We start from the raw sequence: 20,092 nt of genomic DNA, 5'->3' as shown, positions 1-20,092 counted from the left end.
ATAGCTCTGGAGACATAAGTTCCCATCCGTAATCTATGACTATCAATGATTTTCTGTGTGTGTGAGTTTTCTGTCGGTAAATGTCATAGAGTAGGCCGAATCTCGCAAATATCTTGGAGAAGAGCAAAAAAAATCATTGAGAAATAATTGACATTTGGGGCGATTTTCCAAGAGTTTTCATGCATTTTGAAGAAACACTGCAATCAAAATTGTTCTTATTCAAACACCTTTTAAATAGTTTTGGTTACATTTTAGCATAGCAAGGCTCCATCAGTCATTCCACCATAGGAAGATATTACATAGGCAGTGAGAGAAATATCTCAGTCAAACCAAGGACATCACGGTGATCGATACAACCGCCTGATTCACTTTTAATGAGTTCTTCTCCTGTCAGAATCTTTCAGGATTTTAATAACATCCAATTATAAAAGAAAAGGGAACATTTTCTCAAATTTATGGAAAAATTACCTTTTTTTTTTTTTGTCAAACCAAATGTTTTAAATAACATGCAAATAGACAAGTAGACAAACATTAGAATTGTAAATTTTGACACAAATACATGCATTCCTTTTTATTCACAAAACCAGTCCAATTGTCTAAACAAATACAAAGATTGGTTATTTTTAAAAGCTGTAGCTATCCAGCAACATAACAAAATCATGAAAATATAACAAACAAATAAAAAAAATGTCATCTTGTCTCAGTGCGTTCAGTAGGGTAGACTCAGAGCAAGTGCTGTCTCTTAGTGCTATTGCCCTGAGCAGTATTGGCACATGCTCAGTAGGGCCACAGTAACATAAGGCTGCCAGTTTCACTAAAGGAAAAGTTTGGAAATGCAGAGGGAGGGCTGACTGAGGAGATTACAGTAGTGACAGCACTGGCGAACAGCATCTTCAACCCAGTGACAAGTCTCTGGACATCTGACCAATAACATGACTTTTTCTTTTTGTTTAACCATCATACAATCTCTGATCTGTCTCCAAACGGAAGTCTCCAACGAAATGAATCACAAAATAGACAAGGGTTTAAGTAACATAATGGTGAAGAATTACTATAATGTTTGCCATTAGCCACTAGTTTTAAAATATAGCTGTAAATTTACATTCTCTACACAAGTACTGTATCTTTCCACACATGAACAACATTAACACCAAACACAGAAATTACTTGATTGTCCACACTCAGTCTGTCATTTCTGTTTCTGGCAATGAACAGTTCCATGTTTAAGTGAAAGAAAGAAAAGAAAAACCTGCTGGAAAAAGGACAAAAGGTACCGAAATGGAAACATACAAAAGGGAATGAAAGTTGCCATAGATGCTTCTCTTTATGTTTCATTTTTGGTTCAAGGAATAAGTAGGTGCATCCATTACCCGATTGTTTTTTGTTTTTTGTTTTTTTGTTCTTCTTTGTTTTCATTTTTTCTATATATTTGTTGGTTGCTTGTTTGTTTATTAGCCAGTGTCTGTTCCGGAGACAATCCAGGAGTTGGCATTGCACTTGATGGCAGAGCTTTGGGTAGGGAGTGGAGGAGGAATCCTACTGGAACCACCGGAATGCTGCTCCTGTAGGAAGCATCACCTTCTTGGAGAAACAGAAAACAAAGAAGGAGAGGATGGGAAGGGTGGGAAGAGGAGAGGAGGGGAGGAGGTTGGAATTTTTTAATGAAAAGCAGAAAATATAACCTAAATTCTATTGTTTCACTCAGAAGCTACAATTCTGTCACAAACACATAATAGAAAAGAATAATATTGACCTCTTATTGCTAATATTTATTTTCAATGATTCAGAGGAAAAACAAGAAACATTAAAAATCTGATTTTTCAAACAGTTTAAAGTGAAGTCTTCAACTTTTTTTTAACTGCAATAATCAAGAAGCATATTTGCAATGTCATACATCATACAAAGAACATTTGTTAGCTGATAAATGATTTCAAATAAAAATGAAAAAAGTGATTAAGCAGCTAATTAACTGAACACTACGTCTGATGCACTCTTCATCCCTGGATGAGTAGCATGTGTGAAATCTCTACATCCTACATTGTCTGTAGGATTGTCAGCGGCCCCCCTCTCCCCTCAGCACTACCACAGGAACAGGCTTCACAGATACATACACCACATTTATTATTTAGCCACCACACGCGTTGCTCTCCCACCCTATAACAATGGTGATGCTGCTTTCCGTCCCCCAACTCTTTCTCGCTGTGTTTATCTGTGTTTCTGATTGCACTGAGCAAGAGTAGCACACATGCATGCAGCTGCAGGGCTCAGCAGAAGTCTGCCAGTCAGGAGATAGAGAGAGACGTTCGGGTCCCTGGAGCTGCAGCACGGCTGGCGTCCTGTGAAGTGCAACCCATTCTGCAGCATGGTTTCTCTTGCCAGCTCTGCCTGGAGGTAGGCAGGAGGAGCTCGGCAAACATTTATGCACCCACACACACTCTCACACCAAACCAATATGTATTCAAGAACAGTCACGCACCTCCACACACAGTGGCATGTTAACCGACACTCGCAATACACCCCCTGAAATCACACCAAAGAGTCAGACTAAATCTCATACATGATGGATTCATGGAAGTTTTAATAAGGCATTACACGTACTGTGAAGGCAATCACAAATACACACCCATGAACACAATCACATCTATGCAATAGCAGAGTGGTCATCAGGAGAAGAACCAGGACTTTACCCGGCGGGGCACTACAGATTACTCTGTTGGCTCAATATGAAAAAAATAAATCATTAGAGAAAGACAATGAAAGAGAGAGAGCAAAGGAAGTAAAGAAAGAAAAAAAGAGAGACATGTGACCATATCATGATGATCAGTCCTGGACTGTGGTTCTCCAGTGTGGCTGACTGTCTTTTTATGTGTTGGTATCCTTACCATCCTTTAAACACTGAGGCAGCCAGCAGTGGACTGCTGTTGACTCATTTTCATTGAATTAAAATGCAGTAATTCTGCAGAGAGAAGGAGCAGAGTAATAGAATCAGGATCACAGGTCCCAGCTAGTCCAGTACAAACACTGGTAAAGTTTTACAGCATAAGCAGAGGGGAGAAGAGCGGAAAGGAGAAAAGACACTCAAAATATAAGTGGTGTTGTTTATACTGATGTTCTGTCCAGTTTGAATTCTAATCTCACACATTCTAATCTTCAGCCTTGTACTAAACAGTAGATATATTATGTAGGTGCAGATTTCTAGGTATATAATAACATTATGCAAATTATACATTTACCTGCTGATTAATGTTCATTTATTGGTGAGTCACTTGTAGTAATTTTTGCTACCTACAGCTACCTAGTTGTTGTATTTATAAAATATGAAAGATACACTTCCCCCCAAAACTACAGTAACAGAACAGACCTTCACACAACCATCACAGATAATTTAATCTGTGTTTACTGCATGATTCTTGTAAAGTGTGACATGGGCTGTATGTATCGTGATGTGTCTCTAAATGGGTTGGGGATGGCCTGGCTCAAATCTCCTTAGCGTATTTTTAATTCCAAATATTCGTCTGCACCTATGTTGTTGAAAAGGAAACACAAGATATTCAGCACTGCATGTGTCAAACACCATTGACAATAACATATCTGTATTGCCATGTATAGTAAAAAGTTTGTACTTGTAGCCCAGGTTCTAATAGAAAAATGTTTACATCCTGGACCTAATCAGATTTGAATTGTCTGTGTCTGGTTGCACAGCTGCAGTGGAATTATGAGTTTTTCTACAACATCTATTTAGAGGCAAACAGCCCATTAGTTCAGGGAAGTTTGTTTGAAACAAAAACAATACCATCCCTAATTACTTTTCTGGCCCACTTAAGCCATTGCTCTGCCCTTGAATCAGCAGTACAGTGTTCTTTTTAATGCTATTGTTCGTATGCGAACATGAAAGTGAGTGACAGCGGGGTTCGAGGTCCACAGGTTTCATTTACTTGCATTTTGAAAGTGAACTCCTGCTGACAAAAATTAAATATTTTTGCTTGTGTAAAAAGACTTCAAACAAAGTAATTACTCTGGTGATCTCAGCCAAATATAGCCCACATTGTGCCTTATTTGTTAAATTGACTCAATCAGGAACTACCTGAGTCCACAGACACTGAATATGGTGTTCACAGTTGATGTGTGTGTGTGTGTGTGTGTGTGTGTGTGTGTGTGTGTGTGTGTGTGTGTGTGTGTGTGTGTGTGTGTCTCAACTTCATATCAGCTTCTCAAAGATCTCATGTTTGATAGATATGGATTTGATTAATGGTGCAGTATATAATAATATATAATATATTTATTTAATATTTAATTTATAATATATTTTACCTCACCTAAACATATGATATATACACAAACTTTAGCTTTCAATAGAATAAAGAACACAGTGCATTGTACACATTTAAAAAAAGGCCAAAACATTGCTGAAACTATTTATGGTTTGCATGTTAAGTATCATTAGCTCCATCTGATGACCTTTCTGCAGCACTCAGCTGTTAAAAAGACAGACGGTGGACAGCAACATCTGGTGTTGCCACAGATGTCAAAACCCCGGGAAGGGCAGGACTGACCATAACATAATGTGTGGGAAGAAAAACAACACATCCCCTGATTGGACTGTAAATGCTATTTTGCTCATTATCAAACATGTGCAATCAATGGAAAATGGCAGCAGTTCAGGAATAGAAAAACCCATCCTTCACCAACACTGATTGCACAGGTTCAAAAAGACGGGATCTGTGGGTGTGAAGTGGCCAATCACTAAAATCGATGGATGTGTTTTTTCAAGCAGGGTGAGCACATTTGTCTTAGCATAGCACAAACAATTTGTGTGTAACAAAGGCACACATCCTTAGGTAAATTCACCACAACCTGGAATGGTTAGAGTGGAGTACAGTGCATGTTTTTACAGTAGAAGTTTGTGATGGAAATTTCTGGCAGTTTAAGCCATTATGAATGAAATTTGTGCCTCAGGGCAGCACTTCTGGGCATTGTTTTCATGGCTTTATCATCAACTATTGTGAGGATTCCCTTATGGATACCCACAAGAAAAAAAACTGACACAATAAACACAAAGCATCTCCACATACAGTATCGTATGTGGGCTGTAAGACTGTCTGCTATTCAACAAGGAGCAGAAAGGAAAACCTTTAAAACAACTGAATCCAAACACAGATGACCTCTAGTTGGCATGAACACTCATGTTTGTCTGGCTGAAGGGATGCAGCATTTTCTTAAGCCTGCTCTCTCTTCCAAGAGTCAATTATGATTGATATTGAAATACACCAATGTGACTTCTCTTACTGGACCAGAGCAAACAACAGCCTTCACACCCAAACACACACACACACACACACACACACACACACACACACACACACACACAGTCTGCATTAGTTCAATAAATGGCTCTCACATTTAGCTAATTATACATGACCTGCAACCACCAAATAGTTCTTTATCAATTCATTAGCTGATTATTTTCTTTATTAATCATTTAATAAATGAAATTTAAAAAACAATGGCATTCAGTTTTTCACAGTTCATAATGATAATTGACTAAAAGTTCAACATTTTTACTTTTGCTTTACTGTAATATGGAAACATTATGGAAACATTTGGCACAGATTTATTTTTAAAATATTAGATTAATTTTCTTGTGGCCAAATAATCAACTGCTTTTGCAGCTGTAGTCTTTATTCTGGACATGTTTATGTGTAAGAAATACTAATACTACTACTTTAATGCCTGATCAACATCTGTCAAATGTTAATATGAGTATATTTTAAAAATTGGGTACATTCATGGACGTTAAGGTTGCACAAAGTCATTGCTTCAATTCCTTCAAGGCTGTATTTAAATACTGATATGCATTAAAACATGTAAAATAGATGTTTTAAAGAAATATTGAAATCTAGAGATCTTTTGACTGGAAAAAATCTGGACAAAATCTCTTTTTAGGGGGGCTCTCTATCCGTCTACAGTACAGCACTCTGGCTGCCTTGCTGACTTCTATCTCCTTTTGTCTTTTAGCCTCTTCTGTCCAATCCAACTTGTCCCTCTGTCTGCCCAGCAACTTGCCCACACATCCATGTGTCTCGGTGTCAGTCTGCATGCCTGTCAGTTTGCATGAGTCTCTTCTGTCCCGATGGTCTGGTGTACGGTGTCTAGAAGGCAGGAAAGACCACGAGGGAATATGCTGCTCCCATACACAAGTCTTATACTGTACTATAATGCTGAGGTTTTGCCCGTGTCCAATGACAAAAGAGTCTTTGACATAACCAGTGATTTTTTTCAGGACAAAGCATATTGTTCTATAAGTACACCGAGACAAAAACTAAGCTCCTGTCTTAACATATGCTATTTCCAAATATTACCAACCCACTTGTACAGTACGCCCTGAATGTAATACGGTGACATACAAGCAGAAAAGGTATACTACAACTTCCTAACCCTGACTCGCTCTGTGTTGAACAGCATTGCAGAGACTGACACCACTGGAGGGTATTCAGACACAGAGCAGAAAGGAACTGCCTTCCCACTTATTTCTCTCAAATGTAGCATTCCCAGAATAAATCCAGACATCTTCAGCCAGTGAGCTATGAGGTGGCAAAGGCCTCAGCATGCTAACTCCCCCTCACTTGCCAATTTTATGCTCCTCTTTGAGCTGCCATGAGCTTTCAATGGAAACCGTCAACACCCTTAAAATAAGCACACTGCTGCTGGACTGCACTTGTGTACCAACGCGTACACGCTCACAGCCGTACGAACACACAAGTAGAACCTTTCATGCAAACGTGGTAAAATAAAGCCAAGACGTTTCCGCCACTTTTCTTACTCACATCTGTGTGCACACACTGACATGAAAAGCAGTCAAAACCATCTGACAAAGTGACCGCAAGACACATGTTAAATAAGACGTCATGCCCCTTTAGAGAATATACGCTGAGTGTAACAGCCACAGCAGACGGGGATGTGTCGCTCTGTCTCAGATTGGAGGGGGAATGTGACACTCAGGGGCTGTTTGAGCTACAGCTGAGGCTCACTGCAGTTCACTGTGGAAAGCCAGACACAGGTGTTGCTCATGTCTGCCTGAATATATATTAAACGCCGTGATGGGAAGCATGAATTTTTATTAAAGAACCCTTGTGTAAAGACAACGACAATGTATACTGTAGGTGACAATCTTACATCATGTACTCATTGGCAGTTTAAATTACTGCTCACTGCTCTTTCTGTTCTGACGCTGCACATCCTGCATGAATCTTACCCTCTGACATCACTGAGGACATCATGCTCCCTAACAATGAGGTCCAGGCTGTATTCTCTCATCTAGTCACCTACTCAATAAGAGCTGTTGATGGAATAACATTTGAAATGGCTATGAAACTTCGAATGGGATATTGATGAGTGCACAATAACAAATAAAAACAGGCTGAATTAAAAAAAATACAAATCTGAAAGGGCTCTGTATTGGAGAACAAAAGTTGATTCTGTGAAAGACATTTGGCGAAAAACATCGGATGATGTTGAAATGCTCTCGGATAGATTCATGATTGAATAAGCGTGCTTGTCTCATTTAGAGGTAAATTCCATTTACAAATTGGATGATTTACGATTTTGTCACTTGTTTGGCAATGAATTCATGATTGGTTGTTTTAAATTATACTTAAAGTGCAAACCGTACAGTGTCAAATTCAACTGTATGATAAAATTGTCCCAAATATGCTGTGAGGAACATGAATAAGATCATTACATTTATAAGGTAACATCAGAGGAACTTTACAGGGATGATATAATCAGGCTATGGATTGACAGGTACTTGATTATATCATTGTGTTCTGAGGAAGACACCATATCATTGTTTGTATTATGTCACTTTTGATGTGTTGCATGAAAACAATTCAACTGTTGTTCTGTTAATTGATGTGACCCTGACCAGTGACTAATTAAAACCATTTCTATTTGTACAAAGATTGTGTAACATAACCCACAGTTTGGCCAAGTGAAAAATAATAAAACATCACGTTGTACTGGACACCGACTGGTTCAGGCAAACTTTATGCCTGACAGCTGTTTTTCTGATTTTGACACTGCTTTTGACAATAAAGAGTAAACCGATGTTCTGTGTACTCTGATGGTGACACCACCACAAATGATGTAGTACAGAAATGGAGCCCATATCCCAACTTTTAAAAACACTCATATTATCATTTAACAATACTCATTACTCCAAATTTATGCAAACGTTATGCTGGTGTGCAAGCAGAGATTGACCTTTTCTGAAAAGAGGGAAATTATTTGACAGACACATTAAATAAATTAGTGAGTAGTGCGAACTCTTGGATGTCAAGAGTAAAATAAATTGTGGAAGGTAGTAGCACATACAGTTACTAAACTCAATAATCAGACTGCTATTATGCTTTGTAGTTGGAGCTTTGGCAGCTTTATGGTACCCTAGGGCCTCTTTCATATGTGGTGGCCACATAAGCACTGTGACTGTGACGTTACAAGCAGCACGATGACCTATATCGACATCAACAATCATTAATATTCAAAACCGCCTGGTTTTGGCATCATTGGTGTGAACGACTGGTAGTAGGCTATGCCATGACCATCATTTGCAAATCATAAATTAAAATTAAATTCCTTTCTGTTACACACATTGAGTTGTACCACCTACATAGCAAGCTGACACACTCACCATTTTGGTGAATCATCAACAGAGACAAATGATGCCTCTAATCAATTTGCAACTGAACAATAGGACACTGAAAACCAACATGCTGATGTTCAAACAAATCGGTCTGATTTATAACAGCTGAGAAAGTCGTTTTTCTTTCTCGATCAGAGTAGTCATTGACCAGCTCATGAATCCCCAAATTTTACACAATGTCAGTTTCTGACAGTTTTAGCTAGTTTACTTCGCTGCAAATCGCGTGTAAGTTTGAGGGTTGTGTCTGTGTTTAGTTTTAATTTTTTTTTTATCACATTAGATAATGTGATTTCACAACTGCTAACTGAGCTAAGCTAATTTTACCTTCAACTTCAAACTGGACTAAGAAAAGAAAATAATTAAATACATTTTTCAGAGCTCTCCCACTAACCAAACCATCCCTTTAAAGGAACATTTCTCTGTGGATCACCAAAGTCGGCACATAGGGCTGCAAGCCTACAAACATGAGGCCAAGCTGTCACCCTCCATTAACATCAGAAAGAGAAAGAAGTGAAGCCATTAGCAGTTTGAAACACACATACAGTTTAGGTCAATTAGACCAGAGGCCTCTCTACTATTTCATGCTCATGCTGTGTTACATATCCATCAATTTATTACGTAATGCCAAAGTGACACTATTATCCATTGATCACAAAAGTTTAATTCCTTTGAAATGGAACATCTGCTGAATTTGATTTTATGATTGGCCATTCTGTCAGCACTGCTGGGGTTAGTGCGATGAAGGTGCTGGACAGGAAGTTTGGATAGCCATTTAAGTGAGCAGGAGTGTCGCCGGAGAGAAGGACAGCGGCAGCTAAAGGAGGACACGTGTGCCACTCTGACACCTGGTGCTCCAGATGACAGCTCTGTGGCTGGAAGGACCTAGTTACATTTACACACACACACAAACATATCTAGAATTGCACACACGCAAACTCATAATCTACACATATTCACAAGCACGGCCACTCTGCTTTCACACACATTTATTTTTTTTACATATCTTTATGATCAACATGTGCACACATTAGGAGGATGCACGTGTGACAGAAAACGCGCCATTGAAAAGAAATATTGCAGTATCTGAAAAACAGAAACAGTCTTGTGTTTCAGTTAGAGAATTAGCAGGCTGGGTGATGGTGTGAGTATGTTGGACAGATTAAAGAGACCCCATGGAGCATGCTTACCCTGCACATACCCATTGCACTCCTCACCACCTGTCATTTCTATGCCTGTGGAGCCATCAAGCCCCCGTCCCACCCACCCAAACTTCCCTTAAAGGGGAACGACATTCAGGTATGAACCAAAAGACCTTCTGTGTGCTTCCCGGTATGAAGCAGAAATTTGTGTGTCATGTTTAAAGACCTCCAGTATTTCTTGTTTTCATTTTCCTTTTTCAATGTTATGGTGACGAACTTCATAGACAACATGTATGATAATTGGTAACACACCCAAATATTGTTACCTTTGGCCTTTCAGTGAAGCCTTGTAGTAACTATTTACATCAAAACCCTTTAAAGGACGCCTTCACTGATATTTATCATTGTTCTTTTGGTTCTAGTTTGGGTAGTACATGTAAATAAATGTCATTAAACATCCCCCTGTCTTCCCAATATTAAAATATTTCTCTTCCTCTAGCTGAAAAATGCCTCCAGATGACATCACTTGGAGGAACCTTCAGTTCAGATTATGTCATCTCGTCACTCGTACCATGGAGTTTGTAATCACGTTCAAACTCCTCTTCCAGAACTCTTCCTGATGGCATCATCTGAACTTGTAATGATGAAGCTAGAAGCAGGGAAATATTTTCATATAGGGAAGTCAGGGGGAAGTTTAAAAGCATTAATGTACATTTACACCTTAAACTAAAGCCATAGAAAGCAAGACGAAAATTGGTGATGGCGCCCTTTAAGCTTCTCTTCGGGAAACTCTTACCTCCAGAGCAGCAGAGGGCTTCTTCTTCAGTTCCTCACATTTGCGAAACTTGCAGATCTGGTGGCCTGTTTTGCGATTCCGGCAGCTGCTGCATTGCTCGCAGTTAATCCGCCGTCTGCAAGGTGGACAGAGGCCGCAACGTTTTCGCTTCTTTTTACCGGAGTTGATAGCAGAGGCCAGCTCACTCTGCACTGGGTACTCAGCCAGACCAGCCATGTGTAGTGCGCTGTCCGCCAGAAACACTCCAGCCGGCGTCATGATGAAAAGCCCCGGGTTGAAGGGGAAGCCACCCCCTACTCCATATGGGAAGTCAACAGGACCACCTACGGCGTCCGTGACAGACGTACCCTCCAAATCGCTAGCACCCGAGCCTGCGTCTCCACCGCCAACTCCCACTCCCATGCCCCCAGGCAGGAGCATGTGCTCCATACCGGCCCGCTTTAACAGTGCTGCGGCCTGGGCAAAGTGCAGCAGGCCATTCTGTCCCTCCAGAACCTGTTCTAGGGTCCGGTCCAACTTGGCTGCTGTCAGTGTGGAGACGGTGGGCTGGGGCTGTGGGGGTGGCTGAGGTTTGGCTGAGTGGCTCTTAGTCTCACTATTGTCCGTGTGTCCATTGGTGGTGGCAGAGGAGACTGCTGTATACTGGGAGAGGGTGCGGGAGTTCTTAAGGCTCTTACTGAGGGGCTCACTGATGATACCACTCCGGTTCCTGCGCTCTACAACAGGGGGATCCTGTTTGCAGCTCCTCCGCTCCAGGCTCTCTGTCTGGCCCCCCTCCGTCAGCCCACTAGACATGGTCCAGAATGTACGTGATTGGGTTGGGGGTGAGGGTGGAAAGGGGGCAGGGGTGACCGAGGAGGGGGAGCAAAAACCTTTTCCCCGCCCGTTCTGTCCTCCGGTGAGAGTGGCGCGTCGCCTTGATGGGCCGATCAGCCAATCGACAACAGACAGGCCTCAGAGCCTTCTGCCCACACTACAACTCAGCCCTCATCCACTGTTTTGCATGAGCCATCTGGAAACTTTACACAGGAAGAGAAGAAAAATGTGCGAATCACTCATCAATAATCACCTGAACAGAAGACTGAAACACTCAAGAGGAACTTTTTCCTGTATCATTTAGTTGTTGAGCAAAAAAGAAAACGCAAGAAGAACCAAAACATAGCCGAACTTCAAGATTTGCCTCTGTTTTAGCTCTGCAAAGTCCCTACCAACTGCACAGGGAAAATAGTTGGCTCTTCAGTTGCTTAGATCTCCATTCTGTTCACCACTTACCGGCTAACTGTCATCTGATCCTGTGCAGGTAGTGTGCAGTGGGATTTTAAGGCTTTTTTACTGATAACAGCTGCTTTGAGCAACTCTAAAGGCCTCAATGAGAGCAGTGAGGTTGAACCAAAAGACTGAGCTAGACAGCTAAACAACAAGCTAAAACTAGCTCTAAAGCTTGGTAAAGCTGAGGGAAGCGGCACGTTCAGGTGACTCTTGTCACATTGTTTTAATGTCAGAATTAGATGTGTTTTTTTCTGTTAAAAAAGTCTTGATAATGTTAAGTTTAGATGCCTGAGGGAAACCCAAACACCAAGACCGCAGAATAAAACAACATATTTCATGCTGAAATTTTTTTACAAATTTGACAAGTAAAAGGTTTATATGATGTAGGTATAAACATATGGAAACAATAAAATTGGTGGCAAGGAAATTGAATTTTGTTTGTCAATAGATTTGTCTGATGACCTGGTCTTTAGTAATAGAAACATGTAGAAAAACATAGGTGGCATAAGGTGTAATGATGCACCAGGAGCCAGTGACACAGGTTTTACAAAACTGTGTTGTAGATAACTAATTCTTCAGGAGACACTCTGTGGGTTCATTTATAGCTCAGAAAACACTGATAAATATATGCTCATATTAAATTAAAAGTTAACCTCAGAAGATTTGATGCTTTAATTTGCTTAATTCTCTCCCTGCTTCTTCTTTTAACACGTTAATTTACAAATCAAACTTCACAGACTCCTGACCGGTGAAGAAACCTGCTCCCCAGGTGTTTCTGTGATTGGTTAGGAAAGAAAAAGAATTACACCATATGGAGCCTAATCTTGATACTTAAATCTAATAAAATGAAATTAATTAAGTTGTGTTGAAGACTTCAGCAAACTAAATGGCAAAATAGCACATTTCTATTTTATATTAGCTTGTGAAAATCACACCTGGAAGATTTTATTAGGACTTTGGTCCAATTTCAGTTAAAAATATATCTTTCACATGAAACCTCACTCATATATACTTAAGTAGCTGCCTTCTGATGATTTTTATACTTTCTTACTATCATTTTATATTTATGTATATTTGTCATTGTTGAATTCTTTGAATAAATGTTTTTGTGTTACAATGTCCATTCTAATCCTAAATAGTTCTCTTTTAGGCTAATTAACATACATTGTTATTAATATGACTGCAGTTTAGCCATTTAAGAACTGTAACTAATAATTACATCCTTATTGATTTGGTTGTGTAATGTTGAGAAAAAAAGCCTCTCTCACCCAACAACCTGGGAACCCTGTGAAAAGGCCTAGAAGAAATATGATTGTTTCTGATTAACTTCTGATTACATTCATTTGAGTGTGTCAATTATTTTCTTTACAATCACTGTATTTTGAAAGACCCAACCTGCAGTGTCAAATAATGTGGTGAAATTTTAGTTCAAATAGAGTAGCGAGGCTAGTGGTGGGAGACTGACCAATGGAAAGAGATGCATGCATCCACAGGCTTTTAGCGTAAGATTCCTGTGGCTGCTCATCTATGAAAAGGAAAACTATGCTGCTATTCTCCTGACCTGTCCATGTTCACAAACAAGCATACCACCTCCCACAGAAAAGCTGAGGAAATGGCCGGGCCAGTCCTTATAAGGGAAACAAAGGGAAAGGGAGGGAAGAGGATGGAGGGGGGTGTCTGTGCAGTGTGTGGAAATTGGAAGGCCAGAATTAGTGGGAGGTAAAGCTTCAAAGGCAAGAGCACAGCCCCCACATTCTCACCAGCTCAGGGGGATGTGGCGCCAGTGAACCAGAGCCAGCTCCACAGCCCCTCAGCCCCATAGTTTCAGTTTCCCCTACTACAGCACCGACCAGGGTCCGGTTTCCCAAAAGCATCTCCACGATGACTGCATCTCTGCTGAGTTGTAGCTGAATGAATTGCAGCACTACAAATTATCAGAGTGATACATGGGGATTTATGTGCTTTACGTGATTAGTAATGAATATCTTCACGTTGTTTAAGATGTTTTTTATTGTAGTATTTTAATGTGATATTATTTCAGTTGAGCTTCCTGGTCGCTGTGCATTTAAAATCTGTGTAGCTACTTGTTCAACAACACTATTTATTCATTAATCATGGCCTGGGAGAATACCCAGCTCTAATCCAACTACTTCATCAATGATCTAAATACAGTAAATGTGCTAACAGACTTGAGTATTCCACATAATTAATGAATTGGAACATTATCAATAGCTAGACTAAATGAGTTCTTAAGCCAACTACAAATTGACTGAAGTTGGCAATCATGGCTCACAAAAACAGTTTCAAAGATATCACTGATCGTCTGTAAACACATAGTTCAGCCATTTTTTTCTCTACCAGCTTCACAGTAAATGACCTCCTAATAGAAGCACTTAAGAAAAGTCTAATTAAACAAACATTTATTTCAATTGCTGTTTTTTTTATGTTGATGATCTTGATATCATGAATGTGAGACAATAATTTTCATGTATGGTTCAGGCCTCTGGCTTTGTGTTATTCCCAGCAACACCTACTGTATGGAGATATTGTGATGACGCCTACACTTTTTGTTTTTTAATAAAATATTAAAAAATTTACAAGTGACTTGGATGTTTGAGTGAGCGCAAGTTTTATTTGGATATTAGTTAAAATGGTGTGACAAGCATGTCTTACAGTTAATATTTTAGTCATTAAGGGACTTTTCAACACAATGTTTTTTTAATAGTGTTGTAAACTTATGATATATTTATGGTGTTTAGTCAGATAAATGTCATAGTACAGCATGCAAGGTATTATAATAGACAACAGCAGTCCTATGATGTGCAGCACAGAAATTAATGGAGTAGTTTTACCCATTTGGTAAAAAGTGTTATGTAGACGATTTTGGTCTGTTTTACACATCAATATTGTTTTGCTGCCTAACTAAAAAATCCAATCAGAAAACAACCAAGACGAGTCTGAAATGACAAATACATGAGATGAGATTAGTGTTTTACATGTTTGGAGCTTGTGTTCACACTGTAGTACAAACTGGTGCAGCACAGCACAGTGGCTGAATTGCTCTACCACATTGTGTAATGAAGACACCTTCTTTAACCCTGCACTCAACCTCCTATGTTCTGTCTGTGTACTTCTGCCTTCCATCCCCCTGACCTGATGACCTAGCCGTCACACTCTTTCCATCATCATCAACCCCGAGCATGGCTAATCACCTTCCTCCATATCCAGCCTGATGGGTCTTCCAAATCCTTCACCACATCATTTATAGATGATGTTTATGTCCTTACTTGAACTCTCTGCTAGACCACAACAACCTCTGGTGCTGACAGTCTCATGAAACCAGAGCATTTGTGGTCTTTTGTCTATTAAATCGGTTCACGCAATTTCCTGTGAGGTTATAGAATTAATGCTGTGGTTTATGTTAAAACCTTAAACCTCAGGTTGCACTGAATTGGCCTGACAAGCCCACTGTAATTAGTAGTCATGTATTACAGCCCATTAGAGTCACAATTCTTGCACCTCACGCTGTCTCAGCGTAAAACTGCGAGTAACTATCAGAGTCATTTTTTTTGGTCACTCTATCAGCACATAGCATGCTGCACAGGATAAAATGATTAGGATAAAAATCTTGGTATAAATGGTGCAAATTATCAACTACATGCCTGAAGCATTTCGGACTGACCAGTGAGCTCAGCTGGAGATTGTATTCACAAAAATAATTGGTGGGCTCTATCTACTGTAAGTAAACTCAAAACTACAGCTGGACAACACTCACTGTGTTCAAAAAAATGACTTTTCGCTAATGACAGATCATCATTATAGGCAAAAATGATTTGGGGGGAGATTTTACACTTAAAGGAAAATAAATCTGAGTGGTGGAGAATCACTTCGGTTTTAATAGTCAACAAATCCTTTACAGCAGTGGACAAAATACTGACTAGCCCGAGGAGGTACACAACAACACTCCAAACGTGATTATACATGTTGGTGTTTATTCAGTGAAGAACTTCAGTTAAAACCTTGACACTAATTGGAGTCTGTTTTGTTGAGGCACCTGAAGGATGTCAGCTCAGTAATTTTACAGATACTTAAAGAAACAGCTAATCTGCAGAGTTTGAAAATTGTATTGAGAATTTCAAACCATAATGTTTGTCTTGGGTTAACAAAGTCTCAAATATTGGTATAGATAATGTATAGGTATGAGATTGTGTATGAAGTTTTTTGTTGATGTTATCTAAAAATGCATCCTCTACAAGAACTGTATTGATCCTTTACAAGAAATTCTGTTTTGCTCTGTCCCCATCAGCTACTTGACTTTGCTACTTGAAAATAGTTCCCTCTTCATCTATCTAATAATTTGCAGCTCATTATCAGAGACCTGAGACAGACACTCAAATTAAAAAGAAAAGTTTAATGTTTTAGGTGATGCATTTATTTGTTTTATTGCTTAAAGTTTGAAAGTGTATTGATAGCACCCTTGTATCTGCAAGCTAAATGTGATGCTACAATCAGGAGATGGTTTTCATAGCCAAGCATATAGACTGGAAAAGAGAGAAAACAGCAGCACATGTAAATCTCACTAATTAACATGTTATATACCATTAGTTTTCACCGTTTAATACAGGGTTATGTGCTTAACTGTTGCTTGGTCAAGACCAGTTGCCAAGCAACCAGTGGAGACTCCAGGAAGTTGCTGGTCCTGGCCAAGCAATAGTAACAGCAAATTTTTTTTTTTTTTACCAGATGTGTGCAGATGTCCGTGCTATATTCTAAAATCTCTGCAAGAAATAGAATAAGCATATTTTCTAAATATTGTTAACTTCTCCTTAAAGATATATGGTACAAATAGGCCAATATGGGCCATAGTCCCCCTACAGTGTGTCACACATTGAAACAACATTCAAAAGCTCAAACACAGCACCTATATCAGAGGTTCAGTGTATGAATCATTGGCACAATTTGGTCAGCAGAGGTATTTTGTCTGAAACAGTTATAAATATTTGGGGTTTTAATGCCTGGTGAATTAAGTAGTACTTAAATAGATTATGCATTAACGGAACTGAAAAGGATGAGCACCTTCTAAAAGCCACAGAGCTACTAGCTGAAATTTTGTCAACACTATGATACTTCCATGAGCATGAGCAGCTCATTTCACATTCACAAGCAGCTCTCCTCCTGTAATAGATCCAAACTTTACCCGTGTCCTCAAATACACCTTTGTAAATGCTCTTTTTTCTTAGATGCCTGTTATTTTGTACCAACTGCTGTTGCAGGATGCAAAAAAAACGTCATAGTGACATGAACTAACTGACTGATGAACAACTGGTTGGTTTAGTCATTGACTACAGTTCAGTCAATATGTGACAAATGAAAGCATTTAGGGTCATTGTGTTTAGATTTCCTATTGTTTTGGGGCTGCCTGCCTATTATTGCTTATAGGGCAAAAATCAAAGCATGAACAGACCTAAAAACAAACAGGAATTTTATGTCATGGCTACTTAAATATTTAACATGTATACTTGGACCCGACTGTAGCCTAATATTACTAAAGAGGGATATTAGTTTTGTGTAACATCCTGAATTATTGTATTCATAATTCTATATTTAACATTTTTACTTGAAGTCATAGAGCAGATTTTACCACACAATCAGCCTGTGTTAAACTGTCAGGTGCATGCGTCCATGTGTGATTCATGAGCGCAACTCCTGAATAAGTTTCCTCACTGACGTCACTGCATGCGCAGGTGCCAGGTAATCATAGTCGGCTTTTCAATGGAGGTGGGAAAAATACTGTCAAATTTCCTGCAGCGCTTTGAAGCATTTGGTCGGCCACAAACTCTGGAGACGCGAGAATGCTTAATGCATTCAAGCAATGCACGATGCAAATGTGCCCCCCTCTCCTCCTCCCGCCCGTTCCCAGACGCGCTGTCGGCGGACTCTGTACTTATCTACGGTGAGATACACACATTCTCTATTCCTCCCACCTCCTGTCGGCTGACGCGCGCACACGGCCAGGCACACATACACAGGCAGAGGCAGAGGAAGTTAAAAAGCCTGGCGACAATAATTAGACTCAAGGCTTCATCCATTGTCCATAACCCGCTGCGTCTCGTTCTCCCTAATTAGACTGTGCACACAAAAAGTTAGAGGAGAAAAACAACCACGTCGTGCCGACTGCGAAATGATTCCAAACGTATGGGGCACTGGAGAAGCGAAACTGGTGACTGTAAATCTCTGGGTGTAACACGGTGAAAGCTACCTGGGAACTTCAAGCATGATTACAAAAGATTTATAAGACCAGTACATAATAAAAAACAAAAAACAAATCCAAAGGATTCTTAGGTGAAAACTGACAGGAATTTCCTAGTTTGTTTGTTTTCTGTTTTTGTTTTTTGAATGACAGATTACATAAAAGTTATAGAGGTTGGCGATCAGAAAGAGTCTGTTGCCACATGTAAGTGTGATCAGACGCGAATGTCTTTATTAGCTGGCAGCGTCAGGTTTAGTGCGCATCATTAACAGCTGATTCACAATAAACCACGGGGCTTTTCGGGGCCGTTTGTGCCGATTAGTATCAGCGCCCGCAGGGACTTGTTTAATAAGAACAAGTGAACGTTGTTCTTTAAAAAACTGAAAGCGGCTCTTAAAATACCCAGTTCTCTCCTGCGCGAAGCCGAGGCATCACCCTCTGCCCAATCACTGTCGGTTTTATAAGCTTTGGCTTTTATTTCTAGAGTAAAACAGTCAGTAGAACTGGCTTTTGTCTTGACTCAGTGATCTATCAGCTCCGTAGACTATCTGCGGTACCAGCATATGGTCTGCAGTCGCACGTTTGAGGACACTGGCTACAGAGGAGCCCCGGTTCCTCCTGCTTTAACTTGATCGTATAAGAAGATGACAACCCAACTTTCAGCAGACTTTAACAAAGTATGATCCCCCCTCCACACCCTTGCCCTCCTCCCTCCCCTTCCATGTATCTGCATATTTGCAAACACGGGTCCATTTTATTCGCACCTACCAAAGCAGATCCGAGTAGAGGGGAGGGCTCCCACAGTCCGAGCGGTCCGTCTTTCAGCCTGCCGTGCAGAATGGTGACAAAAAAAGAAAAGGGCAGGGGGAAAAGCTTATTCTCCGAGCGCACAATCCTACAGAGTGTCACTCTGTTAATGACAATTGTGAAAAGAAAAACAGTCTTCACCCCAAGTTGTTTCGGAAAAGCGTACTTTCTCAGAGGCTGAACGCGTGGGTTCCCCCAGCTTTCTCGGTCCTTGCAATCCCACCTCTACATCCCCGCTTGCAGAGAGGAACATGCAAACACATTTCATAGATTTTTGGAGCTCCGCGGAAAAACCGAACTGGACTTTTGTGTGGCGCGCAGTAATAATAAACCGAGCGAAGCTGTGCGGTTCAGTGTGAGACCAGGACAGCTGGGCAGAGAGGTCCACACAGGAAAAGTGTGGGCTGGACTGTGCAGAATGGTTTCATCTTTCCGCAATGACGCCATAAATCAATTGTATAATGAATTCCCAAAAGCTCGTATTGTTTAAGAGGTTTTAGAATTATGGGTTGACAACACAATAGCCTTAAATAAAATGTGCTATGTATATATTAATATGTGAATTATGGCATATTTGTGATATGTGTTGTTTGGAACGTTCTCGCTTTAAGCAGCAACCCACTCAATGTGTACGTGGGATAGTAAACGTGTGAACTCAATTCACCCATGTGTGTAATTCGAAAAGAGAAGTTATCCACAGCGCAGAGCTGACAGAAAGCCTCCCCGCTTGCTCCTCCTCTCGCTCAGCCCCAGAGTCCAGTCCACCTCTTTCGACTGCCCCGTCTGCTGGCAGGCGGCCAACCCAAGTGTGTGGAAATGACACCGCCAGGGCGGCAGAGATTTTCCTTCATTTCTCTCCTTTCCGATCGCAGACTGGCTGACATTGGCTAGAAAGTGGAGCAGCTCGTCAGGGACAATCAATGCGAATCGATCGAGCTGTGCGGTTGAGGCTCCAGAGCTGGAAAATATCGCGGCAGCTGAAGAGAGAGAGAGAGAGAGAGAGAGAGAGGAGGGGGTGTTCTACCTAGTCTGCCAGTAGCCTACCAACCTCTCTGAAAACAAATATGCTCTGCCTCCCATAAACATAACACTCACTTTGTAAATACTTAAATCCAAAAGCCTCCAAATGAGTA

At 40.3% G+C, this 20,092-nt stretch overlaps 1 protein-coding gene across 3 annotated transcripts; it reads right to left on the bottom strand.

The window, feature by feature from the left end:
• Nucleotides 1-209: 209 nt before the first annotated feature.
• On the bottom strand, nt 210-19,341 carry cxxc5a (CXXC finger protein 5a). 3 transcript variants are annotated; one of them, XM_067494572.1, is made up of 4 exons: nt 19,101-19,341; nt 18,921-18,978; nt 10,634-11,652; nt 210-1,581 (listed from the first exon to the last, which is right to left on the bottom strand). In XM_067494572.1, exons 3-4 carry the CDS (start codon nt 11,426-11,428, stop codon nt 1,537-1,539), a joined length of 840 nt encoding a protein of 279 aa, XP_067350673.1. In that variant the 5' UTR covers nt 11,429-11,652; nt 18,921-18,978; nt 19,101-19,341; the 3' UTR covers nt 210-1,536. The 3 variants fall into 3 exon arrangements, with proteins under 3 accessions (XP_067350673.1, XP_067350674.1, XP_067350675.1); XM_067494573.1 differs by having other exon boundaries at nt 19,126-19,341; XM_067494574.1 differs by having other exon boundaries at nt 210-1,578; nt 18,921-19,333.
• Nucleotides 19,342-20,092: the final 751 nt, after the last annotated feature.

Source organism: Channa argus, chromosome 24 (genome assembly GCF_033026475.1).
Source record: "Channa argus isolate prfri chromosome 24, Channa argus male v1.0, whole genome shotgun sequence".
NCBI classification, from domain to species: domain Eukaryota; kingdom Metazoa; phylum Chordata; class Actinopteri; order Anabantiformes; family Channidae; genus Channa; species Channa argus.
Note: the sequence above shows the minus strand (reverse complement) of the source record. Positions and strands in the feature narration are given on the sequence as shown.